Source organism: Orbicella faveolata, unplaced genomic scaffold (genome assembly GCF_042242905.1).
Source record: "Orbicella faveolata isolate gen_17 unplaced genomic scaffold, um_ofav_v1 contig_24, whole genome shotgun sequence".
Taxonomy (NCBI): domain Eukaryota; kingdom Metazoa; phylum Cnidaria; class Anthozoa; order Scleractinia; family Merulinidae; genus Orbicella; species Orbicella faveolata.
Genome location: NW_028301552.1, coordinates 30,597,041 through 30,617,324, shown reverse-complemented (window position 1 = coordinate 30,617,324; position 20,284 = coordinate 30,597,041). Strand labels below are relative to the sequence as shown.

General features: G+C 39.4%; 2 protein-coding genes across 9 annotated transcripts; one reads left to right on the top strand and one right to left on the bottom strand.

Annotated features, from left to right (window-relative positions):
• The first annotated feature begins 1,494 nt into the window (after positions 1-1,494).
• LOC110050833 (uncharacterized) lies at positions 1,495-5,925 on the top strand. Of its 5 annotated transcripts, none has more exons than XM_020756803.2 (4): positions 1,495-1,676; positions 2,984-3,137; positions 3,873-3,987; positions 4,292-5,925. In XM_020756803.2, exon 4 carries the CDS (start codon positions 4,360-4,362, stop codon positions 5,728-5,730), a length of 1,371 nt encoding a protein of 456 aa, XP_020612462.2. In that variant the 5' UTR covers positions 1,495-1,676; positions 2,984-3,137; positions 3,873-3,987; positions 4,292-4,359; the 3' UTR covers positions 5,731-5,925. The 5 variants fall into 5 exon arrangements, with proteins under 5 accessions (XP_020612462.2, XP_020612461.2, XP_020612463.2 ...); XM_020756802.2 differs by having other exon boundaries at positions 2,984-3,170; XM_020756804.2 differs by lacking the exon at positions 2,984-3,137.
• Positions 5,926-15,277: 9,352 nt separating this feature from the next.
• Positions 15,278-19,890, bottom strand: LOC149111284 (uncharacterized). 4 transcript variants are annotated; one of them, XM_089290926.1, is made up of 2 exons: positions 19,390-19,890; positions 15,278-17,128 (listed from the first exon to the last, which is right to left on the bottom strand). In XM_089290926.1, the coding sequence occupies exon 2, from the start codon at positions 17,058-17,060 to the stop codon at positions 15,705-15,707; it is 1,356 nt and encodes a 451-aa protein (XP_089147052.1). In that variant the 5' UTR covers positions 17,061-17,128; positions 19,390-19,890; the 3' UTR covers positions 15,278-15,704. The 4 variants fall into 4 exon arrangements, with proteins under 4 accessions (XP_089147052.1, XP_089147054.1, XP_089147053.1 ...); XM_089290928.1 differs by lacking the exon at positions 19,390-19,890 and adding an exon at positions 18,353-19,370; XM_089290927.1 differs by lacking the exon at positions 19,390-19,890 and adding an exon at positions 18,373-19,370.
• Positions 19,891-20,284: the final 394 nt, after the last annotated feature.

Genomic DNA, 20,284 nt, shown 5'->3' with positions numbered 1-20,284 from the left:
TTTGCAGGAATTAGTTGCTGCCAGGGTGAAACGTGTTCGATTTCTTTCCTCAATTGAACATTGATACCTTAGTATTGGCTGTGAGACCCAAATCCTCCATGCCTGCAACCAGAAAATTGTCTTAGAAATGCTTATATGCTGGTTACTTTTTGCTCATTACGCCAGGAAGTAAGTAATTAATTAATGTGTCGATGTATTTAGTTTTCACAACTAATTGGGAACACAACAAAAAAAATTAAAATTATTTACAAATGAGGAATAATAATAAAAATGTATATACAATTAAAATATGTAGAATGTATAAATTGTACAATAAATCAATAGGTATATAAGAGGTAGTCTCTAAGAATTGCAAAAGTTACAGCAGCTATTGTTGTTGTTTAAGAGTGACGTTAGGTCTTTTTTCCTATGTTCTTTTTAAAAGATTCAATATTCGAGGAGCCTTTCGATTTATTATCTAGTTTCGACCAAATATGAGGTCCTTGATATCTAATAGAATGTTTTCCGTAGTTAATAGTGTTAAAAGTAGGAATATCAAAATCACTGTTTCTTAATGAATAACTAGCGCTTTTCTGCTTAAACAGTTCGTCAACAATACTTGGTGCGAGGCCATATTTTACTTTGTACATTAATATAGCGATATCTTGTAGTCTTCGATTTAGTAGTGAGGGTAGCTCTGCACGAACCAGAAGGTAAAACAGACGCGGTACTATTTTCAAATCAGACATCAATTTTTACGAAAATTAATTATTCACGATTTCCAAATTTCTATATACAAACACTTGTCACAATTGCGCCATCATAATTTGGCGCCTTTTGATCGAGCCGGAGATAAGAACATCGCGTTCGCATTTCAAAGTTCCATTTTTGTCTCGTTAATTATTTGTCTCCCAAACGTCCAAACCAATCCCGTGCTACATTTATTTATCGGCTAAATGATCATAATTCCCTGTGTTGACGAACTAGGAGACAACGTCTTGCGGTCTTACTGTCAGCCTGATAAAGGCCCGGCCCAAACGCCGCTCCACTCATGTGCAGAACCAAACTTGATTAAGTTCGACTTTAGAGCGACTTTGGAGCGACGGCTGGTTCAGACGGCGTACTTGCGTCGAACCTAATTGGGAAAGTCGGTGGTAACAGTTTTCGACGAGAAGCGTTCTGAATTCAAGAACTCTGTCCAAATAGAAAAGCTGTGACTAACATTTCGCTGTTATAGCAATATTTTGGGAAGCAAATTCAAACTCAAGGTTTAGTGTTTGTATTTAGACAGGTTTTCTCCCGGTTAATTCGACTTGTTAAAGGGAAATCTCATAAGTTGGGCTATTAACACGAAGAAAAAGCAAAAATGAAACTCGCTTATACCGTTCCGTTTCTCATAAATCGAAGGCATATTTAAATTTTGTTGCCTTTATTTTTAGCGACGACTTCAAGCTTCATGCATGACTGGTCACGCCACTCAATTTTGAGCCAATCACGAGTCCCGTTATATGAATTTATGCATTGCGTTTGGAACGGACGTAAGTTTTATTCAGGCTGCCCCAAGGCGTTACGCACGATCAGTTTGTTCTATTATCAGTGCACCGTTTCTTGAAATGTCCTCCGACGCATAGATTCCCATGAAGTCATCCAGTTTCATCGTCAACCGAGTCCAGAACTTTCACCTGGAGCCGATAAAGGTAGTGTATGTTACTCAGTTGATGTCTCTTAAAAAATTAGCGCGAAATTGTCCTTTTATTGCCGGTTTCTTTACGTTTATACATGTTTGAGGAGTTAATCGACAGATTAGTCAATATCTACTGTCTATAGACTGCTTTCGATGTTGGCGTTCTTACAGAATCAGTCGTTTGTCAGTCTTGTTGTAAATGTATCTTATGGAATTCTCTGTGGTTATCGTTTGTAGTTTCATCAAGACTAGTGACAGATAATTTGAAAAAAACTGCTAACTTCATAATCACCAAACGCTGTGGAATGCATGTTTTCACTAATGATATTATGTCGTTGAGACTTCGCTTGTTCTCCATCAGTGGTGTTGAAGCAAAATTCTAATTAATAAAGTCGGTAAACGGGAACTGAGCAAAAGCTTAGTTTGACAAGATAAACTATGGAAAGTTCTCTCTCTGTTTTATCAAGTAGTTAGTAAGGTTTTCGCTTACCGAAACACTTTCACTTTTAATTTTACATCATTGTATTACATTGTCATGCTAGAAGCGCCCTGTGAGGATAAGAGATTTGTATCGAGTCTGGCTGGTAGAAAAGCGCACAACTCTTGGCACAGGTCTATTATTTCGGACTTTTATAACACTGGTATGGTCAGTCAGAAAATGTGTATAAATTTAAGGAATAATAAACTGGACAAGAAATGCATGCTCATTTAACCGGCCATGAACAGAGGAGAAATTTAATGTTCAGCAATGAATGTCATCTATTTCTCGTGATAATATTTTACATTTTCTCGAAGAGAAACCTTTCGGCACTTTGAGTTAAGCCACCAAAAGTCAAGAAAGTGGAGTAACGCCCAGTTCAGACGCCGAACTTTTCATGAGCCGAACTTAATTCGCATTTGGACCGACCCAAATTATCAAAAGCACGCCTGTTGATTCAGACGTCGAACTTAATTTACCGAACTTAATTTAGTTTGAACCAAAACACATCGAAACATCAGCGGTTTTCAGACAAGGTGTATGCATTAGATTCGGCACATGAAAAGTTCCATGTCTGAATCAAAGCCGTTCCAAAGCCGAAATTCCCGGCTGAGCTAGGCGGGAAGAACTGCTGAGCCGTTCCAAATTCAAATAGCCGTTCTTAACTGATTGAGACGCCGAACTTTTCATGTACTTAATTCAACGCATTGGGTTCGGCTCATGAAAAGTTCGGGGTCTGAACTGGGCCTAGGACCGCCAATTACGAGACTTCAGAAAATTACCCAAGGCTTTGAAAACTTTCTCTGACTAACATATTGAGTTGGGTCGACTTCTTTCTGCAGGGTGCCTGAAGGCGTTACACGTGATCAGTTTGTTTCATTCTCTCGAATTTTCTGCGCACCGTTTCTTGGAATGCACGCCGATGCATAGTCTGCTTCCATAGATTCCAGTCTTATCATCTATCGAGTAAACAGTTTACATCTGGAGCAGATTAAGGTACTTCATTCGCTCAGTTGATGTCCCATTGAGGTAAAGTAGCAGACAATTGTACTTTTTTCCGGTTTTCTTTAGCTTTTTCGAGTTTGTATTTCTTTTAGAAATTCGGCGACGAAAAACGAAAACAAGTTTTTTACTTTGATCATCAAAATTTAAATTCTCTTTGCTCGCACCGTCATTACGTCAACGGCTCGCACTAGTTCTGTGTTTCTATGGAGTTTTAGTATTTATTAAATCCATTTTAAAATCACTGGTTATACTTGCAATCTGATTGGCTCTCAGTGGTGCGATTTTTTTGACTTCAGACTAAATTGTACTCTACTCAGTTCAATTACCATTATAAATCTACTAGCGTTCTGTCACGAATGCCGCTCTCTGATTGGCTACGCTACAAACTTTCTATTCTAAATAATAACCAACAAAACACGAAACCATAAAACACAAGAGGAAATTACGAGCATAGCCTCAACCTTACAAACTCCATGCAACTGTATTGTTCGAAGTGGCCTGGTGAATATACAGATTATATATGTAGATAATACTCTTAACCTCGTACAATTCCTTTCGCACACATTGCGTGCCTATGCTTGCTTGCTAAAATATTCATAATTTTCCGTGTTGATGAATTTGGAGGCGGCGTCTTACTGGGAGCCTAAATACGTTTTATGCGGGATACTAAAAGGCGTTACGCGTCATCAGTTTCTTACGTTCCATTCTCTTTGCACCGTTTCTTAGACGTTACAAGCAGAAATCACGTTTTTAGAGAGGAGAAATTGCAGCACAGACTAAAGTTATCAAAGTGTAAAAACAGAGAAACACAAACTTGGAGTAATTCCATCCTCTTTGAATGGTAAGTAGGCTCGATTTCCGCGTCTTTTTTTTTCCTGAGCAACGGCTAGTAGGGGATTTTAAGCGAATGGTTTTAAGTGGAGGGTAGCCTGCATAGCGAGCCTTGTCGTACGAGGCGAACGAAATTCGGGCCGCGCGAAGGAGTTTTTCGCGGCCCGAATGCGAAAAAGTCCTTTGCGCGGCCCGAATTTCGTTCGCCTCGTACAGGAACGCTTCCTACGCAGGCTAAGTGGAGGGTTAATGGCGCACGTTCTTCGAATAGATGATACATGTCGATTCTAAAGACATATTTATTCCAATACTAGATACTGACGAATCAGCTCTCGGACGTATTCGCCAACTCAAAGCCCCACCGTGGTACAAGGCGGAAAAGATGGAACAGCGCCCCCTGCAGGGTACAAGTACAGAGACATCACTATCCTGGCTACCATTGAATAAATCTTTTCTGAAAGTAATTTTCCTGTTCTGTGGTATTACACTGGTCATTTGCGCCTTTTATCTACAAAGAACCAGCATCATAGACAACGGAAACATACTCAGTTACGATCGATCACTGTCTTGGCACAAGTTAACTAACCATTCTAGTAGTTCAGTTCCCAAAAAGAAGGAAGAGGAAAGTGCGCCGCGGCCTGGGAAAAAGATTTTCATCGCTTTTGATTACTGGGAGCAACTGACAATGGCAACAAATAGCTTCCTTGGTCTCACAGCCCTTGCTGCGTATGGTGAACGACAAGTTGTCCTTCCATTTGTAAAAGACTCGCGATTTTACGGCGCACCCACAAAGAAGGGTTTTGAAACACTCGCTCTGTACTTTAACGTGTCCGCGCTCAATCGCACGCTTCGTTCGCGCGGTCATGGTACGCTTATAAGCTGGAAAGAGTTTCAAGACGTCTGTCAAGGGAAACTGGATATACTGGTGCATTTTGATTACACGAACCTAACTAAAAGTAAAAAATATAATCGAACCACACGGGCATTTTTTCCTTGCAACACTCATGACAAAAGCACATTTGGGGATTTGAAAGCTGAAAGAACAATTTGCATGAATGTGTTTGCGGTTGATTCAGTTGAAAAATTCGAGAATGACGTCATAGAGAGGTTACCATGTGTTGGCTTGGCTGTGTGGAGAGGAAGTAGTAGAGAAAGATCATATCGAGCGCAATTTAATTTGAGAGCAGTTGTACCACATCGTATGCGCTTTCATGACGCTGCCATTTTCTTTAGTTCAAGACTCCTTCAAGTTGCACGAGATTTTATCGCGAAAAGTCTTGGCCCATTCTTTTTCTCTGCGCACATTCGCGCGGAAAAGATGTTAACTTTTGGAATTACTTTTAACAATAGCGTAGCGATCAAAAAGTGTATATCAAATTTGACGAGGCGAGTTCAAAGGTACAAGAATGCTAGTAGAGCTCCCATACCGCTTTTCTTAGCCACCGATTTCGGAGACTATGGAAGTTTGTCTAAACGTGCAATACTTGCCCGAGAAAACGCAAAGTCACTGTTGAATATTTTAGCGCCTCTAAAACCAATTATTTTTCAGCCTTCAACTTATAATCTTACTGATCATGGTGCCGTGGCCATTGTGGAAATCAATATTCTGTCGTCTGGAAAGCGCTTATTTGTAGTTGGAGGGGGTTCATTTCAGGGGTTGCTAGTTAACAGATTCCTTAATAAGGCCAAGATTGACCAACAAGCCAAAGCTAAATGCCAAATCAGAAATTGTGTAACAGATTGCGTTGTTTAAAATTTATTAGTAGAGGACTATATTGACTTTTCAGAAGCACCATTAACATTTTATTCAGGCAACTCGCTATCATGATCTGATAACGTGATAAATGAATATATCTTATTAAGAAAACTTGAATTATTCGACAATTAGGGAATTTAGCTGGTTATCGCTCAAGTCAAAGTTAAAGTCAATAAAATTAGATCACAAGTATTTTTAGTAGTATTTCATTGAAAACTATTGAATTATTAGTTTTGTAGTATTAGTTTTGGATAACTTGGAGGTGATTGATAAGATTAACACTGTTTTTGTCAACCCAAACACTCTCGGCGTAATCGAATAGCGGCAGAACAAGACTATAGTGTAAAAAGTTAATCTAGCGCATAGATGTAAGAACTGTTTAATACGGCCAACCAAAGCAAGGTGTTAACTGATATTACTGCTAGTAAGGGTTATATGTTCCTTCCAAGTTGTATTCTTATTGATTGTAACACCAAGATAGTTATACACCCTTCTAATAAGTGGCGGCGCCGTTTTGAATATTTAATTTATGACGTCATTTGCGGAAAGTAACCTGTTCCCTTCATTTCAGAGATACGATTTAGAAAGATCGGAGTTTAGTGGTCGTTGCTACTTAAAGCCTGGTACTGTTGCACCTGTCTTCCAGTGTTAGGAGCACAAACCATGCCATACTTCTAAACCACCGAAAAAAGGAAGTTAAATAAGTTTCAGCTTCGATCAAGTGAAGTAAGTTGTAGAAAAAGACCAGTGATGAAAGTCTGACAGCAGTTGAAGCCGAACCGATTGAAGCTTGTGTTGACTTGAGTGTGGCTGCCATAGATAACATGAAAGAGACAGAACCTGAATTAGCCGAGCTAAAAGCGTATATTCTATCGTTAACTGAAAAGTTAAAAACCGCTAACACGAAGATCGAACAGCTCGAACAAACTGTGCGTGACATGGAGTTCTGCACTGAAAACATCGAAGTCACTGATGTCTGCTTTTACATTGCGTTTCCAAATCGTCAAGTGTGCAATGCAGTGTTGACTCATTTTAATCCACGTGGAAATTTGGTATACACGCGAAATGAATCAAGGCCTGACGTAAATTCTACTCCGATTCGAAAAATTGGACGACCCAGAAAACTGACTCCCACAAAATCAATTTTTTTCTTTTCCTTTGCAGGGTGAGGATTGGATTTTTTGAACGTGACCTTGCTTATAGATTTAACTTCTCTATTGCAACCGTCAGTATATAACGTAGTTATTTCGTGGGCTAATTTCTCACATCTCAGACATGGATCATTAAGCATTTGGCCTGGCAAAGAGGAAATTGTAGAGAAAATGCTCGAGTCATTCAAGTCAAAATACAAAGAAACCAGGGTTATCATTGATTGCACTGAGATAACAGTTGAAATGCCTTCCTCACTTTTACCTTGTGTTGAAATCTCAGACACACTCAAACTACAAGAGTGCAAATACATTAAAGGGACTTGTGGGAATCTCACCAAGCAGCAGCATAACATTCTTTTCTCAACTGTATACTGGTTCAATATCAGACCGGGAAATTTCTGAACGTTTTGGTACTCTCAACATGCCATTCAGTCAAGCTGGTGACAGTCTAATGGCCGACAAACGAATTGACATCCAAGATTTGCTTGATTCAATTGGTGTCAAGTTAAATATACCTCCATCCACAGTTCCTCGTCCAATTCGTTCCTGTTGTTGGGTTCTTCAAGATTGATTTATTTTGTCATATTCTCTCAACAGTCTCTCCAATCCGCTACACTCTCATCATTTTCACATACAGAACACCGCATACAGAAATGGTTTATACACATCAAGCAAGTATATTTCGTGCTCTCGAAGCAAGAAGAACGCTCTTCCCGCCATTTTGTTCCAAAAGATGAAAACAAGCTGTGTACGCAACGTGCAGAACTCTGGTTAAAATTATTTTGTTTAATGTATTTGTAATGTATGCATTAGGGTCGGCATTCTCCGGGTCGACCCAAATAACATCAGTGGAACTTAATTGATTCAAACGTCGATCTCGTCATGTACTTAATTGGTGCTATAGAGTGTGTTCATGTGACGTCATCAAATTCTCAGATCCAAAACTAAAGAGCCACTAAAGGTTTACTCTAAAAAGCCACTAAACTAAAGAACCACTAAAGGCTGGGCAGACTGAGGAGCTGGAGGAAAGTAGCTTTCTGCATATTGAGTCAACGCAAGTGAAAAGTAATTTTCAGCTTTGCTTTAATGTTCTTCTCGAAACAGTTTTCGCTCGATATCAAAGTCGCCTTGTCCATTTGGTCTGACTCCCAGTAAATGGAAAGTGTAAGCTTAGACTACGAGTAGTCCCTCTTTCGCTTAGTCCGCCGTACGTGACGCGAAAGAAAACCGCGAGAAAAATATGGCCGCGCGAAATCCTTTCGCGCGAACCTCGTCCCCAGGATTTCGGGCAGCCATGTTTTTCTCGCGGGTTTCTTTCGCGTCAGGCACGACGGACTAAGCGAAAGAGGGACTACTCGTAGTCTAGTGTAAGCTGTACCTCAGTATTTCTTCTGCAAACAGTTTAAGCCTGATAGCAAGCGCACGCTGTTTATTTGCACTGAAGAGCTGACGCAAAGTCACGCTGTGCGATCCCGAGTGAATGGTAACTGTCGTGACTGTCAGCTGTGCTTGAGTGTTCTTCTCCAGACAGTTTACGCCGAGAGCTGAAACAACTCCATAAAATAAATTTGCTTTTTTTATTTTCTTTCACAAGCATATATATATCGAATGTGAAGTTCTTTCTCCCCTTAGAATACTGCCTTAGTCGTGATGTAGAATAAGAGTAATGAATACCATACAGCTGTTTCAAGAAAGGTTGTTCTACAAAAGTGTAAAAGCGTACGCAACAACGTGGAAAGGTATTATGGGCAATGGTGGCCAACGGTCGCTTGATTGAAGCTGAAGGCATTTCATCATGACAGAGGGACACAGCACAAACACGTGTATTTATGCTTTTCCTTACTGAAACACTGTTAACCTCAATCAAGGAACGCTAGACTGTTACTAGCCATAATACCAATCGGCATTTTTACGGTTGTGTAGGACAACCTTTGTCGGAACAGCTGTATTTCTTTTTTTCGTTGGCGATTTCATACCGCGCTTTAGAATCCCTACAGTGTTTTAATCGATAACCGGTCACGTACGGATACTAAAACGCTTTCAGTTTGCTCATTTTGTAACAAAGGTTTTCTTCTTAAGGTTACAGTATACCTTCAGGGGTGTCTCGCGCGCAAGCGATGTAGCGCGTGTAGTTTAAGCTGTAGATACCTAAACTCCCATATCAAATTAAAGCTTATGGAGCTGGCTATCAAACTATACCAAGAATTTTGAAAGAAAATGAATTGTCGAATTTTTCACCACCACTAAATGCGAGCGCCCGAATCACCTTTCGAAAGCTACAAGTCAAAGCGAATTTCGTTTTTCGCCAATTTAATTTCAGTTTTCCTCGGTTTCAGGGCCCAAAGCGCTTAAAAAACGTGTCTGCGTTTTGGCATATTCAATTGCAGTAAAAAGTTACAGAACATTTTCGAAATAGGATTAAAAAAATGTGGAGTGATCGTACAAAAATCGCTCTCGAAGAAAAAGTATTTCGAAATTAACAATTCCCAGACACGCTTATGTAGTTTATATGTTAAACTAGCCACTGTCTAGATTTAAGAGCAATTGAACAAATTCCCTTTGAGTTATAACACTTTAAAGTGTCTGCTTCAAGTGAAAAAATTTATTCGAGAAAACAGCGCTAAGAAAAATTTTCTGCTTCACAAACAAACTCCGCCCACAAACGCCTTCAACTGGGTTCTCAGATAACTAAGCCAATCAGGGCAGGGAAAGTTTACTACCGTTAACCTCCTGGTGAAATTTACGCGCGAATCTCTAAAAAACTCTTGTGTTTCGCAATGCGCTCAAGGAACCGAAGGCAGAGAGATAATATTTCTGTAGCTCAGTTTTTCTTGAAGCTGGTCTGACAAAATGGGGAAGACTAAAAACGGATACGAACGCTAGAGTGGCTGAGCGAAGGAAACAAACACAAGAAAGCGCGGAGAGCAACTGTGTGTGGGCAACTGTGCATGGATAATATTTCAAATGGTCTCAATGAGTCCGACGATTCGTCGATATCGGACTCATCAGAAGAGTCTCTGTCAGCATCCCTGTTATTGCTGTCAAGTTCCGAAATTTTTACAGAACCTTTCTTTTCTCTTACCACGAATATTTGCCCGCCTTATACGATAACTATAGCTTCATCCGCGTGGCGAACTTTCGCTTCTTCACTCGTTGATGTATTTTCATTCGTTCTTCGCTGTTTTCGCGTTTTCGAACTGGTCCATGGTTTAAACGTGGTCTATGTTTACTTATAACATAATAGAGACACGCCTAATACCAAAAATGCTGGGTGGTCAGAACAACAATGCTGATCAACTGAGCAGTCAATTCGTGACATCCATATAGGTAATTCCCGCGAAAATCGTCTCGGTTGATTGCATACGCGCCATAGGGCTGTCAATCAAGAGGTAAACTTTTACTTCCGGTGAAAACGTAAAACCGCCATTTCTCCGCCAATATTTAGCCTTTTTCAATTTTTTCAGAAATTAGAGATTATTCTTCGACCACTATTTCGACCCAAAAATCCAAATTTGAAGAAAATTGCCGACCCGAAGGTATACTGTAACCTTAAGGAATAAAACGCAGCGGAGAAAGGACTTTGTTTCATCAATATAATTTCAAGAAATCTCGCCATAGTTAACTTAAAACTGGATGAATCGACGGACGATGCGACAGGCAATGCTGACAGTGCGATAGTCTTTTCCGAAAGCTGTAAAATGCGAAAGAAAAAATAATATCAATTCATTGTCACTTACTGCAGCAGACGGGAGCATTTTTTTTTTTTGTATCCGAGTACATCGTAACTGGACATATTTTCTCTGATAATTCTCTTGAAGCATCTCTGTGGTCTTAAGTTCTTCGCAAATCACATGGTACCGGCCGTTGTTTAGCTTCTCAAAAATGTAACAAACAGACAATTTTCTACCACTAAAAATGTCCTCCTCAATGTTAAGGACGGTAATGAATCTTGTCATTGAAGGCAATAAATGTCGAATAATCCAGACGGATGCTTCAGATTATAAAGGATTGAAGAGCGAAACGATCGACGACAACAAATTATAGGTTTCGTGGACCATGAAACCTCGGGTGACGTACCGTTTCTTTTATTGGTTTTTTTCGGGTGCACCCTAAAAGATACTTAAGCAGCTAAAAATAGTGACGTTTCATCATGAACATCCTAAGTAAAACCAAAATCCTTGATTTTATGCGAGTACCGCCTCCCCGCCCCCCCCCCCCCCCCCTTCTCCGGGAGATGGCGTTTGTTAACCAGAATGCGCGACAGAATATATCAAGCGTCGCCAACCCAACAAAAAGAGCGCGTGTGGTTTGCGGCCTTTAGGGTTGGCGGAATAAAGTTACCGTGAGTACGATCGGCAAGCACTCGCACATTACACGATGGAAGCCAAATCTCACCTATTTGGTATCCGTCAAAACGCATTGCTTTTTCCAGCAATGGTAACCATGTGGAGTGAACCTAATGTTAGAATGTTTCGCGATTTTTTGAACCCGTCAAATCCGTTGTATTTCGATGCAACAGCAACAGTACAGGTAAAAGCCGTGAGGAAAATCTGTTCAGATACTTAAAATATACTATATTTTGCTTTGATATTTTCCCATCCAGTACAAATGAAACTACATTACAGCTGAGGATAAAATTTTTCTTCTACCAAACATGGACAGTTGTGCAAACAACTTTTTCTCATCCGTGTGAAACTTTCAACCATGCTCTGACCTACCGGAGAGTCCAAAACAAACGATTTTTCAACGATTGGAACGAAGCTAGTCTTAAGCTAAGAACGGTTCGCTCCTTGGCCACAGCACCAATTCGGTCCTCTGAATGCATCTAAACTGTGGTAAAAACTTCTTGTTTTTTGTAATACTGAGAACTCTGTCAAGGACAAACTGAACAAATAAAGCTAAATGGGTCGTCAGCATTAGTGTCACGTCTGCTAAAGGAGGCAGCCGCACGATGTCATAGTGTTAAGAAGTGAAATTCCGTTGTTTCCTAGAGGAATTTATGTTAAGGTGGGACCCAAACATTTTCTTGTGGCTAGGAGTTAACTCCAAACCATGGCAAAGTATACATTTTAAAAAGCTCAAAGACCAAAGATTATAAAAAAGTATATTTGTGCACCCTATAACTGTATTGTAACCTGACACCGGCTGATCAAATCTGCCACCTGCTGGGGAATGCCAGAGCTTACTTGAGAAAAGATAACTCCTACAAGAACTGATCAAAAGGAATAATTTTTACATTTTACAAAAGAAGACAAATAGCTTGCTTGGATAAGCATAGAGATTTTTGAAAAGTTAAAAACACGTGAAATGCTGACCAGTTAAATCTGATACCGAAAATCTAGCATACGTTTCAATACATAACTTCGACAGAATGCACTGGATGGAAAAGTTCTATGCTTATCCCACAGAACGTACTCAGAACAACAAATCCTGAAAATTTTAGCTCAATTGAATAAATCCTTCTCAAGATATCTTTTCTTGAAGGCGAAAATAACTCGTTTTGAGAAAACGAGCTTTAAGCTTACATTAACAGTACTTGTCAAAATAAAACTTCAATACCTTAAGATTCGAGTTCGGTGAAAAACAAAACTTCGAATTTCTTTCAGTATTTTAAGTTAAGTCCTGCCTTAAGTGGCATAGTAGACGTCATATGATATAAGCAAAAACCATGTTCTTGTGAATCGAGCGATGCAAATCGCAAAGTTGTAATCTTATGTTTAAACGGTGAAGAATACACGTGGAAAACCTAAAGACCGTGTGGATATTCTGTAACAATAGCACCTGTATCAATAGCTCTCTAAAGCTGTGTTCACACTAGGCCGAAACACGATTAGTCTGATCACGAATGAAACATGTTTCGTTATGAAAAGTGTTCACATCAGACAGTGCATTGCGTGAATCATGGTTGAAACATGGTTATTCTGAGCATGATTGAAGCGACCTCGCGAGGTAGTTTCAATCATGATTAGACCAAACATGTTCAAAATGGCGGGTGGATGCGGAGAGGAGGCGAGTGCCCAAAGAACCAAAATTGGGGCTATTATGAGGTCAAAATGCCTAGCTGAAACATGGGCCGATGAAGAAATACAACGGCAATTATCGGCGATGGGTAGAAAGCAGAATATTTGGGAGAACATTGCCGCAAAACTTAATGAAGTGTAAAAAATTTATGCGAGTTCCATGAAACAGCGTGAATTATACAACCATGCATGAAACATGTTTGAAGCCGACATTTGATGTGAACAATGCAATAGCAAACATGCTTAGGCGAAACATGTTTCCTTGATACATGTTTCTCTAATCATGCTACGGCTTTAATGTGAACACAGCTTTAGTTGTTCGACCTTTCCACAGTTGTACTTGGAAACTTGAACGTAACAAAGTAAGTACACAATTAATTCTGGAAACAGTTGTGATGTGAATGATTATAGACCAATCACAGCCCTACCAACAGTTGGGAAGACAGTTTGGCTTTCGTCCAAAACCTTCTACGTCGATAGTTTTAACGAATTTTGCTGATTTTATCTTGGAACACAAGGATAGTGGAGAGTTAACCGGGACCATCTCGTCCTGGACTTGTCGAAGCGTTCTACGCCGTAGACCATAACAATCTTTTGTCTAAGCAGGCTGGGACTGGGCTCTGTGACGTTCAAATCGTACCGCTTCAATAAAAAGCAAAGACCTTCCATAGCTAACAACGACCAAACTTGTCCTTGTTTGTGTATCACATGGGTTAGGGTTTATTATTATAATGATAAACGACTATTGCGACGTCAAAGATCCAAAAGACCTTGAGACCAATTTAAACCTTAGACGTATCTGACGTACAAGGGGCGCAAGAGAAGAGAAGTTCTTTTTTTTGAATTTTGAAACGAGGATTCACTCTGTGATGCTAAATCTTTCAGTAGCTGTTCATTCATCTCTCGCCTTTTGGAAGAGCTTTCAAAACTGGTGGACAAATAAAACGAAACAGCAACTAGCATTATCAGATAGTATGATTTTATACGGTGTTTTTGACAAAACGGAACATAAATACTCTTTGAACTATGTGCTTCTAATTGCGAAATTTTCTATATGCTGCAGCTCCCTGCTCGACGAAAAGCTCTCTTTTGACAGTTTTCTCATACCTCTAAAAGAGAAAAAAAAATACAAAAAGAAATTGCATTTAAAAACAAGTCTGTTACTGCTTTCCAAAAATCCTTTCAACATATTATTTAACGTGCACCGATGACGTGTTTTCTTTGTTTTGTTAACTAAGTAATGTTTTTTTGTTTTGTCAGTTTGTTTTTTGGTCAGTGATATAATGCTTATGCTGAACATATATATAGCAAAGGCAGCGTTAGTAGTGCTGCCTTTTGTTTGAAACTTAAAAGCAAAAAAAAAAAAAAAAAAAAAACCTGGACATTTTCCAAACTATATTGTTTCAGCTATGTAAAAAACGATGCAAGTAGTCTTAGCGATCATATTGTACTGTATGTAAGTAAGTATTGTGCTGTAATATTATTATTTCCTCTTTTTATTTGTTGAATTTTTTCCCATGTATATTGCGTATGTTTATCAATTTTAAAAAAAATAAAAAAATAAAAAATCTCTCACCGAGATTCTGACATGTCAACTCAGTCTCTCCACGTCACTTGACATTTCCATAGCAACTCCATTTTGACATGCAGGTTTAGCCAAAATTCGCCTTTTTTGACAGCGTTCTTCATTACTTTCTTTTTCTTTGACATTTTAATGTCACTTTTGGATAATTACCATCAATTCACTTAATTTTCTACCTTCTAAGGAAAAGATGTCTGTAATATCAGAGGATGTAATGACTAACAAAAGATATGTCATCTTGTAGGGCAAGCCGATGGTCTTCTATGAACACAAAATAACTTACAGATGTCATATAACAACGAATACCAAGGTGGCAGTGGCTGAGTTGCAGTCAAAACCAGACAAAATAGTTTTCTTCATAGCAGCTAACAAAATATTAAGACAATGTCAAAGTTGCTTTAACCTCCTCTAATGCATAACTCGAGAATTCTGTTTTTAATTTGACGAGGAACAACATATTTTGTTCAAAATGACACAACTGTTATTCTACTTGGCGAAAGGGATCGAAGAACGAGTTGCCAGACTTGTTTGGAGACACAAAATGTTTCATATTTTTCACTTTTACAAACTGATATGGTTTTTGGAATAATGAATCCCTTTTCGTAGATATTAAATGCGGTCTCCAGTGAAAAAAGTGACCCGACTAATTCTATGCTATTTTTTGGCTGATAAAAATTTGAAGTCAGCACAGTAAAGCTTTTCCCGCCTGCTGAAAACCTGATCGGTCAATTCAAATTTCCAGCGCACCGGGCGTATGCAAGGCAGTCTCTATCTGAATGGTTCAATGCAGATTTGTTAAATCTAAATACAAGTATATTTTATTCGGCAGTTCAAGAATACTGAAAAAGATTGAATTTTCTATCTAGATTAATAGTTATTGCTATAAATATTTTAATGTTACAATCAATAAGATTATGAATTGGGTGGAGCAGTTTTCAATTGAATGTGGTAAAACCAAAACCATAGTAATCCCCAGTCTAGCCAATCATAAGTGAATGAGTTACAATTGGTTTTGGTTTTACTTCTGATTGGATTGAAAATTGACACGTAGTTGATGCAAAACCAATTACTCTTCGACACTCAAATAAAAACCGCTCTATTGCACCTTTTGGATTCGGCGAATTCGTTATAATCACGTTATCAGATCAAGATAGCGAGTTGCTTGTATAAAATGGTAATGGTGCTTCTGAAATGTCATATTAGTTCCCCACTGATAAATTATAAACAACATAAATTGTTACACAATTCATTTCGGCACTTGGCTTTTTGGTCCATGTTGGTCTTATTAAAAATGGAAGCTTGCCACTCTTGAAATGAACCCCCTCCAACTACAAATAAGCGCTTTCCAGACGACAGGATCTCCATTTCCACAATTGCCACGGCTCCATGATCAGTAAGATTGTAAGTTGAAGGCTGAAAAATAATTGGTTTTAGAGGCGCTAATATACTCATCAAAGACTTAGCGTTTTCTCGGGCAATTATTGCACGTTTAGACAAACTTCCATAGTCTCCGAAATCGGTGGCTAAGAAAAGCGGTATGGGAGCTCTACTAGCATTCTTGTACCTTTGAACTCGTCTCGTCAAATTTGATATACACTTCTTTACCGCTACACTATTGTTAAAAGTAATTCCAAACGTTAACATCTTTTCCGCGCGAATGTGCGCAGAGACAAAGAATGGGCCAAGACTTTTCGCGATAAAATCTCGTGCAACTTGAAGGAGTCTTGAACTAAAGAAAATGGCAGCGTCAGGAAAGCGCATACTATCTGGAACAACTGCTGACAATTTAAATTGCGCGCGAAATGATTCGTTGTTATTACTTCCTCTCCATACAGCCAACCCAACACATGGTAACCTCTCTATAACGTCATTCTCGAATTTTTCAACTGAATCAACCGCAAACACATTCATGCAAATTGTCCTTTCAGCTTTCAAATCACCAAGTGTGTTACTCTGGCGAACGTTGCAAGGAAAAAATGCCCGTGTGGCTCGATTGTATTTTTTACTTTTAGTTAGGTTCTTGTAATCCAAATGCACCAGTATATCCAGTTTCCCTTGACAGACGTCTTGAAACTCTTTCCAGCTTATAAGCGTTCCATGACCGCGAGAAAGAAGCGTGCGGTTGAGCGCGGACACGTTATAGTACAGAGCGAGTGTTTCAAAACCTTTCTCTATGGGTGCGCCGTGAAACGACGAGTTTTTTACAAATGGAAGGACAACTTGTCGTCCACCATACGCAGCAAGGGCTGTGAGATCAAGGAAGTTATTTGTTGCCTTTATCAGTTGCTCCCAGTAATCAAAAGCGATGAAAATCTTTTTCCCAGGCCGTCGCGCACTTTCGTTCTCCTTCGTTATGGGAACTGAACTACTGGACTGGTTAGTTGCCCTGTGGTGGGTAAGTGATCGATCGTAGATTTGTATGTTTCTGTTGTCTATCATACTGGTTCTTTGTAGATAGAAGGCGCAAATGACCAGTGTAATTCCACAGAGCAAGAAAAATAGTTTCAGAAAAGATTTATTTAATGGTAGCCAGGATAGTGATGTCTTTGTATTCTGCAGGGGGGGCTGTTCCATGTTCTCCACCTTGTACTCCGGTAAGGCTTTGAGTTGACGTGCACGTCTGAGAGCTGATTCGTCAGTATCTAGGATTGGAATTAATATATCTTTAGAATCTACACATATCATCTATTTGTGGAGGCAGGTTGGCCGAGTGGTTTGGGTGCCAGACTTGAAATCCGGTGGTCACGGGTTCAAGTCCCGGGGCTCTATCAAGTCCCGACCCCTGTTTCTCGGTAGATCCTAGTTCAACTCCTTGTTCATCCTTGTAAATAGCCGACTGGTATGGCTCCCGCCGGTTGGGATTTTTAAGCCTGTTATGTTTATTTGCAATATTTGTTTCGTCCAATTTAAATGACATGCCTGGAAACTAGCTATTTGTAGTTGAGTGCATCGACCACTATAAACAATGAAAATTAGCAATAATATTATCATTTAACATAAAACCATTCGCTTAAAACCCCCTACTAGCCCTTCCTCAGGAACATGAGCGGCGGAAATCGAGCCTACTTACCATTCAAAGAGGATGGAATTACTCCAAGTTTGTGTTTCTCTGTTTTTGTATTTTGATAACACGTATTTAGGCTCCCAGTAAGACGTCGTCTCCAAAAAATTATGAATATTAAATTTCCTCTCTGTTTATGGTCAAATGAGCATGCAGTATTTGTCCATTTCCACTATTCCTTAAATTTAAACACATTTTCTAACTGACCATACCAGTGTTACAGAAGTCTGAAATAATAGATACAGGTGTGACTTGTGCGCTTTTAAAGTAGCCAGGCTCGATACCTCTGAACCTCACAGGGCCGGCTTCTTGTAACAATGTACTATAATTTTGTCACTGATTATGTAAAACCAACGTTAAGCGAAAACCTTACAACCCATGCTATCCGCCTGATCAAATAGATCGAGAACTTTCCACATTTTGTCGTTTACTAGCTCGCTTTGTAAATTTGAATTTTGCTTCTCCTTGAATTTGTGACAACTGATGGAACAACTGGCGAGGTCCGGCTCAATAATATCAGTAATGGCAAGCATTCTATCATAAGCGGGCGCATTTCACGGTAAGTGGTAGTTGATTATGAGCACTTAGCTTGTCTTTCAAGCTCATTATCACTAAACTTGATCAAAGCATTAAAATACATAAGAAAACGACAGATATATTTACAGCAAGATGATGAAGAACGTAAACATTGAAAACAGACTGTAAACACTAGATATTCATTGATCGGTTGATTAAATCCGCATCTCTTAAACAGGCTATAAAGGTAAAAGAACAAGGGAAAAAGTAAAATTTTCAGCTGATTTACCGTAACAAGACAAGAAGTGCCTTAATCTGCTCCAAGTGTAAATTGTTCACTCGATGGACGATAAAACTGGATGACTTGATGTCGGTTAATGGGAAAGAGATTTTGCGTCGCGTGCATTCTAAGAAACGGTCCACTGAGAATTCGAGAGAATGGAACAAACTGATCACGCGTAACGCCTTTAGGCATCCTGCATTAAAACTAAAACTAAAGTCGCGCTCGTACCAAACTGATCCACATTGCCAGTACTTATGCATTTTCCGCAGCATTCAGCAACTGAAAGTATTGCTATTCCCTCTGGAAGGCATGTTAGTTCATCACAGTATACCCTGAATTTATGTCCAGCGAAACAGTGTGCGTCCCACAAACATGGCTAGATAAATAATGTAATGATCTGACGCTACACAACTTGGCTTTGTTTAAGTGCCTTAGAGGCTAAATTGAAATTGGAGGCGTGTTTGAATTATTCGCTGTTGAACTAGCCAGGCTCGTCGCAAATAAGTCCCCGAATCCTACAGCGCACTTCTTGTAACAATGTATTTTAATTAATTATAATGTGAAATCAAAAGTGAAAGTGCCTAAGGTAAGAGAAACAAATGGGAGCTTTCTTCAGTTTATCTTCTTGAATTAAACCTTTGCTCAATCCCGTTTGCCAGTTTTATGAATTCTAATTCTACTATTCAAGGCGGATTTAAAACCCTGCAAAACCTCATTGGAATTAAATAGCGATGGAAAGCGTTCCTAAACCCGCATTCCGCAGTGTTTGTTTATCACGAAGTTATCAGTTTGTCATTAACCTTGATGCGAGTATCAAACTAGATAAGAAAACTGCATAGAATTCGTAACATATACATCTATACGACGGACAAGATTGGTTGGTAAGAACGCCAAAAACATCAGACTGCAAACACTAAATATTGATTGCTCAGTTGATTTACTCCGAATCTCTTAAACTTGCAAGCGCTAAAACCCTGGGAAAAGGCAAGGAAATTGACGCTAATTTAACTAATATGAGACATCAACTGAGCGAGATATTGTACCTTAATCGGCTCCAGGTGAATATTGTGCGCTCCAACGATAACACTGGAATGGGAAGTAGATTTTGCGTCTTTGCGTATTCTAAGAAACGGTGCTAAGAGAATGGAACAAACTGATGACGCGTAACGCCTTTTAGCATCCCGCATAAAACGTTTTTAGGCTCTCAGTAAGACGTCGTCTCCAAATTCGTCAACATGGAAAATTATGAATATTTTAGCAAGCAAGCATAGGCACGCAATGTGTACGAATGTCAACGACGTTTCCAGATACAAATTTCTTTTTACTTGTGAAATGTTCGTAGCTTGTCTGACGCGGCGTTTCGTTTCGGCCAAGAGACTCTTCAGAGACCTTTACAATCCATAAGCAAACTCGTTGAGCATCACGCTCAAAGTCCCGTTCGCAAATTCTTGATGTTGACAGTCTGGCCCTCTATCGCAGAAGGATTCCCAACCGTACGTTTACGAATTAAATTATAAAAAAAAAATAAAAAAAAAATAAAAAAAAATAAGGATGCTTTTCAATTTCAGTCGTCTTCCATATGGTGGTGTTATCTCGCGTCTTCGAGACTCTTAACACGACCCCTGCTGTGTTGTGTACTCACTTGAGTCGGCTTCGCATGGAACAGATGTAGTTATTTAATATTTACGTGAGCCCGGGTTGCCCTGATGATCTTAGTTCCGTGTACCTCAAAGCTTGAACTGGTTGAGCTTCGTGGTCACCAAACTTAAAAGGGGGCCTACAAAGAAGCAAATTTAGATAGATGGCTGTATTTATGCCCAGTTTCAGGCCTAATTGGAAAACCCCGATCCACTCTTAAGGCGGGGCTGTAGACTATAACGAAATAAGAAAACAGCCAAAAACGTGGTTATGCGCTGTTCGCCTACTTTTTACATGGAT

What these genes read in the sequence shown, in the direction of transcription:
- LOC110050833 (XM_089290921.1), top strand. Translation starts at nt 4,249, where the DNA reads ATGATACATGTCGATTCTAAAGACATATTTATTCCAATACTAGATACT.
- LOC149111284 (XM_089290925.1), bottom strand. Translation starts at nt 17,171, where the DNA reads ATGATATGTGTAGATTCTAAAGATATATTAATTCCAATCCTAGATACT.